Source organism: Tachypleus tridentatus, chromosome 9 (assembly GCF_004210375.1).
Source record: "Tachypleus tridentatus isolate NWPU-2018 chromosome 9, ASM421037v1, whole genome shotgun sequence".
Taxonomy (NCBI): domain Eukaryota; kingdom Metazoa; phylum Arthropoda; class Merostomata; order Xiphosura; family Limulidae; genus Tachypleus; species Tachypleus tridentatus.
The window spans coordinates 143,084,104-143,097,938 of record NC_134833.1 but is presented as its reverse complement, the minus strand read 5'-3'; the positions used below and the strand labels follow the sequence as shown (position 1 = coordinate 143,097,938).

General features: G+C 36.2%; 1 protein-coding gene across 1 annotated transcript in view; it reads left to right on the top strand.

Moving 5' to 3' along the window:
* Positions 1–766: 766 nt before the first annotated feature.
* Positions 767–13,835, top strand: part of LOC143227503 (uncharacterized) — a 13,806-nt gene continuing 737 nt past the window's right edge. Inside the window, exons 1-3 of the mRNA XM_076458945.1 lie at positions 767–882; positions 2,369–2,536; positions 12,316–12,525. Coding sequence (XP_076315060.1) covers positions 789–882; positions 2,369–2,536; positions 12,316–12,525 — 472 coding nt within the window. The 5' untranslated portion in view covers positions 767–788. The remainder of the gene's footprint in view (positions 883–2,368; positions 2,537–12,315; positions 12,526–13,835) is intronic.

The following is a 13,835-nucleotide window of genomic DNA, read 5'->3' as shown; positions in this document are numbered from 1 at the left end:
AGACCGGGGTTCATCGGCGTCATCCGAAAAACTTGCAAGATTTGGAGGCCTTCTGTAAAGAATAATGGAAGAAAATACCAGTCGAATACTGTCAAACGATCATGGAGGGCTATGAGGAGAGATTGCGCCAAGTATTTCACCTGAAAGGCTGCACAACTGACCATAAAAAGTAGAAGCACGAACACTTTCTGTCCCTCCTATGTTTGGTTATTTGTTTATAAACAGTTTATTTGTCGTTCAATTTACATAAAAATTTATGTAGATGTGTGTTAGTATAATATTTATAATATACCGTGTTATCCTAATCGTGGTACTTCTTAAGTTGTGAGAAAAAACTACTCACGACGCAGGGGTACGAACACTTTCTGTCGTAACTGTATGTATATAAATAAATAAACGACCACGTTAAACCAAACAGCTCTGATTCTGAAACCCTGTATGCAAAGTACATTTTGTAGCGTGCTTTACTAGTAGCTCGTGCGACTATATATTCTGAAATATTTGATATTGTTGTTGATATCGGTCTGTTATCTTGTCGGTGTTCAATTAAATGTCACAGAAACTAAATGTAACCTCTTGCAGTTTAATGGAAACATTCCAATCAAATTACATTTTCATAGGCTCAGTAGCTAAATTAGTCGGTTCTCTCCACCCGAAAGCCACCTGTTACCGTTCTCATGTATTAGTTCGAATAACTTTCACTAGGAGTTGAACTGACTTGGAATCATTTAAAAAAACAGGCAGGCAGGACTTGGGATAACCCAGATTTATGCAGAGCTTCGTCAGCAATGCCTGTGTCCGCTGGCAATTCCAGATTCTTTGTAGTCTTGTGGTGTATTCATATTTTAGTTTTATCAGTTGACATATCTGACCAGTTTTCGTGTAAGTATATTGTATGTGAACTTGGGTGTAAGGCGAGAAGCTGAAAGTATAAGTCATTTACTAATCGCTGCTAATTATCAAACATGCGTTGATGCAAAGATAATATAATGCAGGAAGAAAGACTTAAATAAATAGTGTTTCACAAACTTAGTGCACTCATGCACTCGTATATTTTCTTAGCTGTACAGTTCAGATATGGTTACTCTTCATGCGTGTTATTTTCAGTGACCGATTATAAACTCTTTTGAGTATTCAGTTTAGGTTTAGTAATATTTCAACTACAGATGGCTTGGCATGGCCAGGTGGTTAAGGCACTCTACTCGCAATCTGAGGGTCATGGTCTCGAATCCCCGTCACACCAAACATGCTCGCCTTTTCAGCCGTGGGAGCGTTATAATGTGACGGTCAATCCCACTCTTTGTTTAGGTATCAGTTTAGATATATTTACGCTTGAACTATATCAGTGTAAGCTATTGACTATAAACCTTCTACCGGTATCACGTTTTAATACATCTACTCTTCAACTATTTCACTTGCAGTCATTTATTTTTAAAATGTTCTACTATTTTACAGTTTCCTTACAGTTATGTTTCAAACATATTTCAGTTATTAGACACCGATTTAGGCCTGGCATGACCAAGCGTGTTAATTTGTGCGACTCGTAATCTGAGGGTCGCGGGTTCGAATCCCCGTCGCGCCAAACTTGTTCGCTCTTTTACCCGTGGGGACGTTATAATGTGACGGTCAATCCCACTATTCGTTGGTAAAAGAGTAGCCCAAGAGTTGGCGGTGGGTGGTGATGACTAGCTGCCTTCCCTCTAGTCTTACACTGCTAAATTAGGGACGGCTAGCACAGATAGCCCTCGAGTAGCTTTGTGCGAAATTCTAAAAACAAACAAACAGACACCGATTTACCCTCGACTTTGAGCAGGAGTTGAGTGCCATATTTATAACGCCTTGACAGCCATAATGTATGGAGAAAACCTTTTTTTTTTGCAAGGGAATACAAGTACTGAACCACTGGATTCACAGTCCGAGAGTAAATTAACCAATAGGCCACGCCCAGCCGAACCATGTTAATCCAACTTATGTATGTACGATTCATATCTGTTTGAAAAAAAAGACACATTTCCTGTTACGTGCTCCTAGTGGAGCGTTTTTTTTTGGGTCAAGTGTGGCTTAATGATTATCTTCTTGACTTTTGTATCCAAGGGTTTATGGTTTGCACCCACTGCCGCAAACATAAGCTTTGCGCTCTGATGCTATATGTGTGTGTTATAAGAGTGAAAGTTAAGTTTCATTATTCGGTCACCAAAGAATAACCCAAGAAATTACAGTGGGTGCTAAATACAAGCTGCCCTCTGGTTAGTCGAGTTAAAATGAAAGACAGGTGAAACTTTGGTGTATTTTTATGAAAATGTTCTGTAACAAATAATGTGTTACATACATAGGTTCATATTTTTATTATTAATTCACCACCATTTAGTTTTAAACTACGAATGCCCTGAAGGAAACCGCAAACCTAACCGTTTCAAGTGCTATGTTTACTACGAATGTGTGAATGGCGATTATGTGAGAAGAGAGTGTCCTGAGGAGAGCAGAAAATTTGATTCAAACACCAAAACATGTGTCGCTGCTTCCGACTGTACGAATGGTGAGTCTTTCAGAACATTGTTGATTGAATGAGAAATACAGCTCTTTATTATTGTTATTGACATATTAGTGGGACGTTTTAGTTTTAAACTAACATTTTAAATTTTACAAATAATATCATATATAACGTTTTTCAACTAATTTTATTTGGTGGAATTCCTTGAATGTTAGGTTTGCTAACCTACCATATAGGTTTTATTTTTTTTGTTGTTGTTTTCAAAGAGGCAATACTGTATCTCTCAACTGTGCACTGCATGTCAGAGTTGAAACAACTGCTGTCTTTCAACTTTTCATAAATAGTAAAGATTATACATGAATCTGGTGATTTCATATATTTAGTTGGCATCATAATAAACATTATGTGACAAGTTGTAAACTTGTAATAATCCTCTTCTCTGACAAATATAAGGTAAAACGACAGTTCTTCTCTGAAGGTCTATGATGTTATTGTATCGTCACTCCCCTGTAGTCCTGTTGATGCCCAAGTGGATGAGTGGTACAACGGCTCAAGGAAATTGAGGCTTTTGTTTGTTTTGAATTTCGCGCAAAGCTACACGAGGGCTATCTGCGGTAGCCGTTTTTAATTTAGCAGTGTAAGATTAAAGGGAAGGCAGCTAGTCATCACCATCCTCTGCCAACGCCAACTCTTGGGCTACTCTTTTATTAACGAATAGTGGGATTGACCGTAAAATTATAACGCCGCTACGGCTGAAAGGGCAAGCATGTTCTGTGTAACGGGGATTCGAACCCGCGACCTTCAGATCACGAATCGAGTGCCTTAGCCACCTGGCCATGCCAGGCCTCGTTGAATGTATAATAGAAAAGATTGTGTACAAAGGTATTCTAGGATTGTGTTACAATCGCTTTAGATTTTTATTTTGTTCATCATATTAACATCTGTTATAAACCTGCTTGCTTCAGCATTTAGCAGAATTTTGAAGTCGTTCAGTCTAGGTGAATCCCCAGAAATTCTTTTATTTGTGTTTCTTGTTTTTTGTTGCCGTCTTTGTTTATTTATTTGCTGCTCATCTCAGAATATGTTGTGGATGTTGATGCTCATCTATTGGATATGAATGTATCTGAATATCATAACGTTAAAACATGCTGTGAATACTAAAGTACTTAAGTCTCTTAACTAAGGTAAAAGAAGTCATATCAGCAAGTGAGTGTGAGAATATGGGTGAGAGGAGAATAAGGAATACTCCACAGTGGGGTGGGTTTCGCTTTGAGAACTGGAGGTAAACGTCACTTCGTGGCTTGACAAAGTGGCAACAAATGGCTTGTAGTTTTAAAGTGTGTCGCTAGAGGAAGATAGTTCCAAAGTGCTACACTAGAGGGTGGACAATGAGATCATCTTTGGGGTTCTGCCAGGTATTTCGTTATGTTGTTTGAAAGAGAGTCTTGGTAGTTAGGAAGCTCGACTCGTAATCAATGGTTTCGGGGTTTGAATCCCAGCCATTAAACATGCTTATCATTTGATCCATGGAGGCGTTATAAAGTTACGGTAAATCCAGCTATTCATTGGTAAAAGCGTGGCCCAAGAGATAGCAATGGGTGAAGTCGACTAGCTACCTTCCCTCTAAGTTATAAATACTAAATTAGGCATGGTTAGCGCAGGTAGCCCTCGTGAAACTTTATGCGAAATTCATAAAACGTAATTGTCTTGTTCAACTTTGTTTTCATCTATCAATTGTTTAAGATAAGGAATACTTCTGAAGTCTTCATTAGTAAAACTGAAGGAAAACAGAAATTAATAACCAAGTTATTTCATAACCATCGGATACAAGTCTTCATTTGTCATCTTTCAAGAGTCCTATCCCCATCTTAACATTTTTTTTACCCATAATGCACTTTAAAAATCATTAATGTTAATTTTTATGCTTTCAGCCAAATTTGTTTCACACACCTTTGTTCATTGTTCAAAATATACAGAAGTACACAAAATCTTAATCAAATTTATTTGAAGAAAGTGTCCAATTTCAACTGTTTTTCTTTTTCTTAACGGGCTTTTTCATGCGGTTAAAAGAGTACGTCAGTTGTACGGCCTTTTCATGAAGTTCATTTTCTCCCTTCATTTTTGCATACAACTTGATAGCGTTAATATAACTTGACACTTGCGATTAAGTAGGAATTTCTATTTCCTCACTATCTTTTCCATTTTGTTCATCTTCTGAATCTTTCACATTGTTACCATCTTGCGATTCTATTATAGATTTTCAATTAATTTCACCAGCTTCTGTTAAAACATTTTTGTCAACGTTCACAAAACTTTCCCGTTCACAGAATCATCTGCATCAATCTTCTCAATTAGAGTTTGGATTTCACTTGAATTATCATAACAAACAACTTCTCCACATTCTTCGCCATTATCAGGAATAAATTCACAGTTTCGAAAGTGCTTTATTACACACTTGATTGAATGACTTAAAAAAAAATGCAATTGCATCTAACACGTCAACTTTCATGGTCATTTCAGATGCTCTCTTACAGTCGGCCGTATTTGCAGTAATATGCTGAAGCATCCATTTTCTGTATTTTAATTTTATACACTGTATAATTCCATTATCTAGTGGCTGTAGAACTGATGTTGTACATGGAGGTAGAAAGACTAAACCAACATTTGAATGTTGAACTTTTGAGTGACAAGTTGCATTATCTAGGAAAAGTAGAATATTCCTATTTTCTTGTTCCATTCTTTTGTTGAATTTGTTCAAAAATTCCTCGAATATAGCACTTGTCATCCACCCTTTATTATTCGCTTTCTATTCCATAGGAAGTTTATTCTTCCTTAAATTTTTGAAACAGCGCTAATTTTCACTTTTATTTATCATTCATGGTTTCTCTAGTTTTCTATCAGTAAATGCGACTAAAAGTACAATAAATTGTTCTTTCGAATAGCGACTTCCGGAATAATAATGACAGAAAAAAGAACATAATATATTTAACCAACACTTACTGTAACAAAATGTCCAAGATATTAATATCTAAACAAATTATTAATTAAGCAAGAATTCATTAACATTTAAAGAAATTATTAATTAAATAAAAAATTAATATTTAATCAAAAATATTTTTGTCCTTTCTCGGGGACTGCCTCCCAGTGGCTCAGCGGTATGTCTGCGGACTTACAACGCTAAAAACGGGTTTCGATACCCGTGGTGGGCAAAGCACAGATAGCTCATTGTGTAGCTTTATGCTTAATTCAAAACAACAACTTCTCAGGTACTAATCCTGTTCACTGATAGATGAAGTAGGTTTAAACTAGTTTTCCGCAACTTCCGCCATATAGAGGGCCTTTTATGAGAGAAATCTTATGACAATGCTATAAAATTTTGATATTTTCGGCTTGTACAGGTTTCCACCCCATGCGGTTTCCGGCTTAGACAGTTTTTACTGTATACTGATCTTATATGCTACTTGTTTTCGATATAATTCTAGCAAACTGCACCATTTTTGCTTCATTCCCGTTCTCACCTGCTCCACTAAGGAATCGTGAAACTCTCGTGTGCTCAGTTTTCTAGAACATTAGAGAAGTTACTTAATTGAGCATTAAAGGGATGGAGTCAAACATTTTTTTCTGAGCTGCCTCTCATTCTCTCAATTAGCCACTTTGCCTCGCTCCATGCACAGCCAAAGCAAAGTCCGATTTTCTTTTTTGCATCATATCCGCGATAATATCAAGTTTTGAAAACTTTGTTTTTAAACTGTTTTAAATTATAGTTCTCTAAACGTAATTAAAAAAATTAGAAAATTATTTGAAATACTATCTACCTCAAATTTAATCAAGGTCTGAAAGAGCAATAATCACCCAAGCAGTTTCTATTATATCTGTAGAATATATATTAGGTTCACGAGAAAAAAACACATCACACACAAGATAAATGTAGTTCACTACCACTAATTTTGGTGTAAAATTGGTGACAAGAAAAACATTGGGCTCCACATGTGTGTTGTACAGTTTGCACATCTGACTTGACACTGGCTGAATATGAAGAGAGCAAGTATGCCATCTGAAGTTCCCATGATATGACTGTTACTTTTCATGATAAATGTTTTTGGATATAACGGCAAAACTAAACATTACATTACGTATCAAGTTATTGTATCTGCAATGAAACCAGAACCTCATAGAGATGGTCTTTCATTGCTCCATCCACCATCACGTTGGGAAACAGAAGAGCTATCCTCTTCATCAAGTACTTCTATCTCTGTGGCACCTCAACATAAACTATCCCATCTGATCCTACAAGATTAGCTAAATGATCTAATTCGTGACTTGTCTCTTTGAAAGCAGCAGGAAGAACAACTTGACTCTAGTTTACAGCAAGGAAATTTATTAGCTCCAGGAAGAAGAGTTTCAATATACTGAAGTAGCTATCAAAGTTTTTGTTTCTCAATACAGCATCCAAGGTAATTTATATTTATCTATAACTGTTGATGTATTAATGGAATAATAGATACTGAACATCATTCCAAAGAAAGAAGGCTTTTTATCGACTCGTTTAAAGTTAGTCTAAAAGCTGTACTTCAGGACAATGGGAACACTAAGCCATTAATTCCTGTTGATCCTGCTGAACATGAGATAATATTAAGACAATATGCAGATTATACATTCTTAAATGATATTTTCAATGAATAAATAAGGTTATTAAAGAAAAAAGTTATTCGTTTCACAATATGTATTAGAATATTTTTGATAAATCTTTCATAACTCGAAAACTGGAGGCGATTCAGAAATTTGCAACGTGAGTTTTAGAATGAACATTATCAAACTGATTAGAAACAGTTGCATATTTTCTTGTAGTAGAATTTGATTTGTCTATTTGTTTGTTTTTAATTCCGCGCAAAGCTACATGAGGGCTATCTGCACTAACCGTCCCTGATTTAGCAGTGTAAGACTAGAGGGAAGGCAGCTAGTCATCACCACCCACAGCCAAATCTTGGGCTGCTCTTTTTCCAATGAATAGTGTGATTGATCATCACATTATAACACCCCCACGGGTGAAAGGGAGGGCATATTTGGTGTGACTGTAATTCAAACCGGCGACCCTCATATTACGAGTCGAGTACCCTAACCACGTGACCATGTCAAACCCAAATGCTTTGTTTGGTGTCCTGGTGTTTCCAGTCGAACTTTATCACACGAGCAAAAAGATAATGCAAAGCCCGTGTTCTATGGAAAAACGTTGTAATCTCCAGGCATAGGTTCACAGTGTTTAAACTACACATTGTTACAAAGAACTAATGTCTGGAAATATTATATACATTTTGAATGCCATAGAAATAAAAAAGCTAGCAGCCTACCACGCGTACACCAGTTTATTTTAGAAATAAATAATCACGAGAGGGGCTGTTTTTCTTGTCCAAATGAAATATAAGCAGAAGACTCTTTTCAGTTTATCATAGTCTGTATAGTTCTATTTTCAATCGTATGCCTGATTTACACTCTAATTATGAAATTATATAGAAAATAATTTTGCTGCAACAAATTATAGCAACACTGATATTGTGCTTTAGAAAAAGTCTTTGCACAGTCTTAATACTACAGAATAAAATACTATACTTAACTACTCATTCACCAAGCATTTTTAATAATTTTTTCTTCCAAGGGCTATAACAAGCAAATGGTACGGTGTCTTGTTCCAAGTTGTCCTGGTAATCTTGACAGTGTGACACCTCGTCCTGGGTAGGTGGTCGAGTAAATCCATTGGCAGCTCCATAATTAATGGTCCTCTGGAAGTAGTCTTGATAAGAATCTTATCTCCTTAGTAGCTAGAGCTTGTGGTTACCAATTATTCTCTGAAGCTACTAAGTTGACTGTTCTCTTACCAGGGCACTTCCAGTAGGTGATCACATTGGATTTTTGGCTTGAATCACCTGTCCTTTGAACACTTAGTTAACTTTTACGCTTGCTCTTCCATATGATGAGAGCTTCTCAGCCATACCATGTAACCTCGATGAATTCCAGTTTTATCAGCATTTACATTATAAGTTCCTTTTGTTTCATTACAACCTGATTTAAGTCTATTCTGGATAAAGTTATGCACACCATTTTTATTCTTCACTTACATGAGAACCCTTCCCACATCAATTCCACAGAACATGTCCGAGTAATTGATTCCACTATGCTCCAGTCTTTAGATGTATATTTATTACTAATAACTCCTTGTCTGAGTATTTAACTTCTTGGTGGTGTAATGACCACTATATCTGTTTCAACTGGAAGTTCATTATACACTGGGATTTTTTTGTTTGTTTGTTTTCGGCTGTGAAGCTATCTTAATCTCACACCCATGCTTGTATTTGAAATCAGCTTCCGATATAATGCCAATTATTTGTTTTAAGTATCTGGTGATGTTTCTTGTGGCTGTAAACGTAGCTTTAAAGTAGGGGTGTGCAACATTTTTCGTCGGTGGGCCATATAACCAACTTCATCAATCAAGCGGGGCCACTTAAAAAACAAGCTTATTCGTGTACATGCACAATAAATTAAAAAAAATTCTCAAAATGCAAGCAATAATATTTTATATTTTTGCATGAGTGATCATTTTAGTGCGACACTTGAAATTTAGAGTCCTTGCAGAGCTTGTCAATATCAGCTTTGACAGAAGTGGTTGCCACTCTTAACTGACTGGTCAAATGTTCATCAGTCGGCTGACTTCTACATTTGGTTTTGATGAGCTTCATTTTGGAGAAAAATTGCTCACAGCAGTAGGTGCTACCAAAAAGGGAGGCAATTCTTTGTGCATGACGGGACAAATTGGGAAACTTTTCACGTACACAGAGTTTGTAAAAGTCTAGCAAACTGTTTTCAGAGAATTTCCTTTCAGTGTCCATGTCAGCCTGCAGTTCAATGAGTTCCATTTGGCAATCATCAGGACTGTCTTCCACTGCCAAATCAAAAGGTTGAGCGAACAATTTCAATCTAATTTCAGTTTGTCTGAAATCTGGAAATCTGTTTGCAAACTCATCACGCAGCTTTCGTACACTGGTTCCATCCAGATTAGGAAATTCCAGTTTCCTGGTTGCAAGACATGTAAAATGGGTCAATATGGCTCTTCTCAACTGAACCTGGAAAAGTTCCAATTTCTTCTCAAAAGCACAAATATGCTCAAACAACTTATTCACAAGTTGACTTTTCCCTTGTAGTTTTAAGTTTAAATCAGACAGATGCTGTGTAATGTCTGTGAGGAATGCTAAGTCATTCAGCCAGTTCTCATTGCTCAAGAAGTCCACATTCTGACGTTTGCTCTCCATGAAGAACTTAATCTCCTCTCGCAGATTCCAGAATCTCTTCAAAGTAGCAGCTCTACTAAGCCAACGTACAGCAGAGAAGTACAAAACATCTGAATACTCACTGTCCAGCTCATCTAAAAAAGTTTTAAATTGTCGATGATTTAATCCTCGTGTTCGAATATAATTTACGCATTGGACGACATTTTTCATGACTTCTGCAAAATCCAGAACTTTGGTGCACAAGCTCTCTTGGTGAATAATGCAATGGCTTACAACTACGTCTTGTGCTCCAATTGCAGTAAGAAATTTCTTGGTGAATCCATTTGTCCTACCTGTCATGGAAGGAGCACCATCTGTTGTAACACCACATAATTTATAAGGATTCAGTTCAAACTTTTCTACAACCTTAAGCACTTGTTCACAAATATCCTGTCCTGTGGTTGTGGAGGAAAGGCTTGCCATATCTAAAAACTCTTCGACAACATCAAAGCCTGCAGTAACAGCTATGATGAAAATGACAAGTTGGGATGTGTCATTGATATCAGTGCTTTCATCCAAAGCCAGACTGAAAGCTTCACACGAATTCAATCTCTCTTTCAAAGTTTCTTTGATGTCCTCTGAAAGATATTTTGTCCTGCGTGAGACAGTAAAGGGAAAGGCTAGTTTGCTCCACCAAATATTTTTCTCTGGACATGCATATTCTGTGAATATTGTTAAACAATTTTAATAAATTCTCCATCACTGAAAGGCTTTCCCTTTTCTGCCATACATTCACAAAGCTTAAAACTCAGTTTTGTCACCAGTTCTGAATTTTTCTTGAAAGTGGTAAAACACCTTGTTGCTTTTCAATGGATGTTTTTAAATGTTCAATTTTGTCCTTTCGTGCCTGACCAACAATTTCATCAAACTGGGAGGAGTGCTTAGTTGCGTAATGTCGCTTAATATTGTACTCTTTCATGACTGCAATTGTAGTTTGACAGACGAGGCAGACAACACCTTGATTATGTGGGACAACAAGATATTTTGTGCACCATTCACTGTTGAATAACCTTCCCTCATCATCAATTTTCGTTTCTTAACTGCTGACATTTTACTAGCCCTGAAATCAAAACAAAAATTATTCTCACGAAAATAGCAAAGTAGAAAAAAACATAGAATTTATTTACACATGGAACCTCTTATGGACAGAAACACATGTTTCTAAATTGGCATCCCGATCATAGCTTTCCGGTACTTAAATTAATTGAGAATAGCAAAATACAGTGTGACCTCGCCTATTCGCGGTTCGCCATTCGCGGCCCCATATTTGCGGGTTATGCGCGAACTGCGTTTTTGTAGGTCACAGAGACTGAAAGGGCTTTTCGAGGAGATTTCTGTTGTATTTACTCAATCAAGCCGTTTTATCAATTGTCGTCTTCACCAAACAAGATTGGACTGCTATTGGCTGACTGCCTCAGCTTCCCCAACAACGCAAACGGCAAAGCACAGCCCGGTAACAAACGGTACAATTTAGTGAAATACATAACAGTATACAATATTGCTACATTATTACTGCATCAATGAGTATAAGTATCATTAGTGTTTGGGAAGCATTTCATATAGTATATAATCGCATACATATACGTTTTAAAACTGCGTCCAATATTCGCGGTTTTCGCTATTCGCGGGAGGGTAAAGAACGTAACCCCGCGAATAACGAGGTCACACTGTACATAGAATCAGATGCATCTGAAAGCAAAAATTTTAATAAATTCAGTAAAGTCACAACAATATGCTAAATAATAATCAATTTACCTTCAATCTCTTGTAGTAACTGTAAAAGGTAATAAAATTTTCACCAATAATGAATGACGGACAGCAGAGGTTAGGGAAAATTGTCGCCAGCGGGCGAAGGCGAGGTTCAGGACATGACGTTGAGTCGTAGACAATAGTGCTAGTGCACGTCACCTATTCATGCCCTAAGGAGGCCGACCAATCGAATTCGGCCTGCTCCTCTCTGGCAAAGATAATTTTAGAAGTTTGTCGTGTCGAAGCCTGGGAATCCCGTAGGATCGATGCTTTTAAAAATATTCCATTTGCGTTGGATTACAGATCAGGCCACATGGTTAGATTACAACAACTAGGGCCACACTAAATGGCTTGGCGGGCCGGGTTGTGGCCCGCGGGCCGCCTGTTGCACACCCCTGCTTTAAAGTAATCGCAATTTTTGAGCTGGTAAAACCTTTAATGAAGAAATATGCTAATTTATTATCGTTACACAGATTGGACTTTGAATTATTATCAGTATGTAATTTAAAAGTTATCACGAATGAGAGAATAACGTTACAACAATACAAATACAAAATAATATAAAACGGGAACTGATTACGACTGCAAGTCTTGAGGGCGGCAAATGTGTTTCTGGTAAGTTGTAGAGATCTCATGTTTATTTTAAGGGATAATTTCTGTATTTTTAACACAATTTGTTATAATTTACAATTTTTTGGCTTTAGAATCATAATTAACAACACAACTCTTCCATTTTATTAAAATTTTCAATTTCAGAAGATGACTCTCAGTCCGTTACTGGTGCTACTCAAAACGATAATTCTACGGATGGCAAGAATGGCTGGTTTCCAGTGGAAACTTCTTGTTCATTATTCGAAGTGTATGAGGATGGTGTTGGAAGCATACAATCTTGTTTTAAAGGGGAACATTTTGACGTTTTCTTAAGAGAATGCGTCAATATTACAAAATCAAATTGTTTTGAAAAGGGTAAGTTGAGAAAATGAATTCATTCAATGAATGAATAAGTAACTTTTAAATTTAAATTATAAATATAGTGTTCAAATGTGCCAGTTATCGTTTTCAGTTTTACTGTATGTGTGACATAAGTGCCTGTAAACAAATTTTCATGAAAAATAAATAATTAACAAAACATAATGTTTTGGGAGAATATAGGACCTATTTGTCCATCTTGGCTATCCAATCCTTTAAATTAAACTAAAACTATTATAAAAAAAATCTTAAGGCCAGCACTTATCATTTGGATGCTGTCAAGATTTCTTGTAACTGTGCTTAAATTTACTGCCTTCACAACATCCGAAGGCAACCTATTCCAACAAACAACCATTCCATTTAACTGTTTTAACTGGAAATGACTCCTACTCTTCCAAAAGTTATATTTGTGTTGCATATTCCTTCTGATCTCACTGTTAAGTATGAAAAAAATGATGCATCAACACTATAATTTCTTTCACCATCTTAAATGCCTCAGTCATCTTCTTTTTTCAAGGGAAAACAATTTGAGAGATTTCAGCCTTTTCTCATATGACGACCCCTCCATCCCAGGTGCCGTTCTAGTAACCATTCTTCAAACTCTTTCCAACAATTCAATGTCCTTTCTAATGTAAGGAGTCCAAAACTGAACATAGTACTCCATATGTGACCTGTGCAATGAAATTATAAACTCTTTTGGTTTGTATTTAGTATTTCTTTAGATTTCACCTAAAATCCTATTTTCCCTATCATTAACAATAGCATAGTGCTTGCAAATATTAAAGAGATTGATTAATTATTACACTAAGATCCATTTCTTTCATAATATTGTTAAGATTATTCTCATCCAAATTATACTTATAATTCAAAAATTGACTTCAGATATTGTAGAGTCAGTATATTTAATCAAGCTTAAAACAAAAGATGTGAATGATAAGAACTGGCTTTAAGGTCCTTTATTTTTTATTTTACTTTAGTTTAGAGTGTGGAACAGCCAAGATCGATCAATTGGCCCCATGTTATTCCAAAATATTGTTATATTATATTAATAGTTTCCAAAAAACTTTTCTCCCATATAATTTTACTCTAGCATTTCCCAATCTATATATCTGAAATTAAAATCCTCCATAATTATGACTTCATTACCAACTGAAGTCTTAATATCATTGCATAGTTTCTTATTAATTTCATCAGTATTATCTGATGGCATGTATTGGCTAATGGATACAGAAACAGATTCAATATCCTTGTTATTATCCTTAATATCAGCAACTTCAACAGAAAGTAACTTGCACATCACATATAAA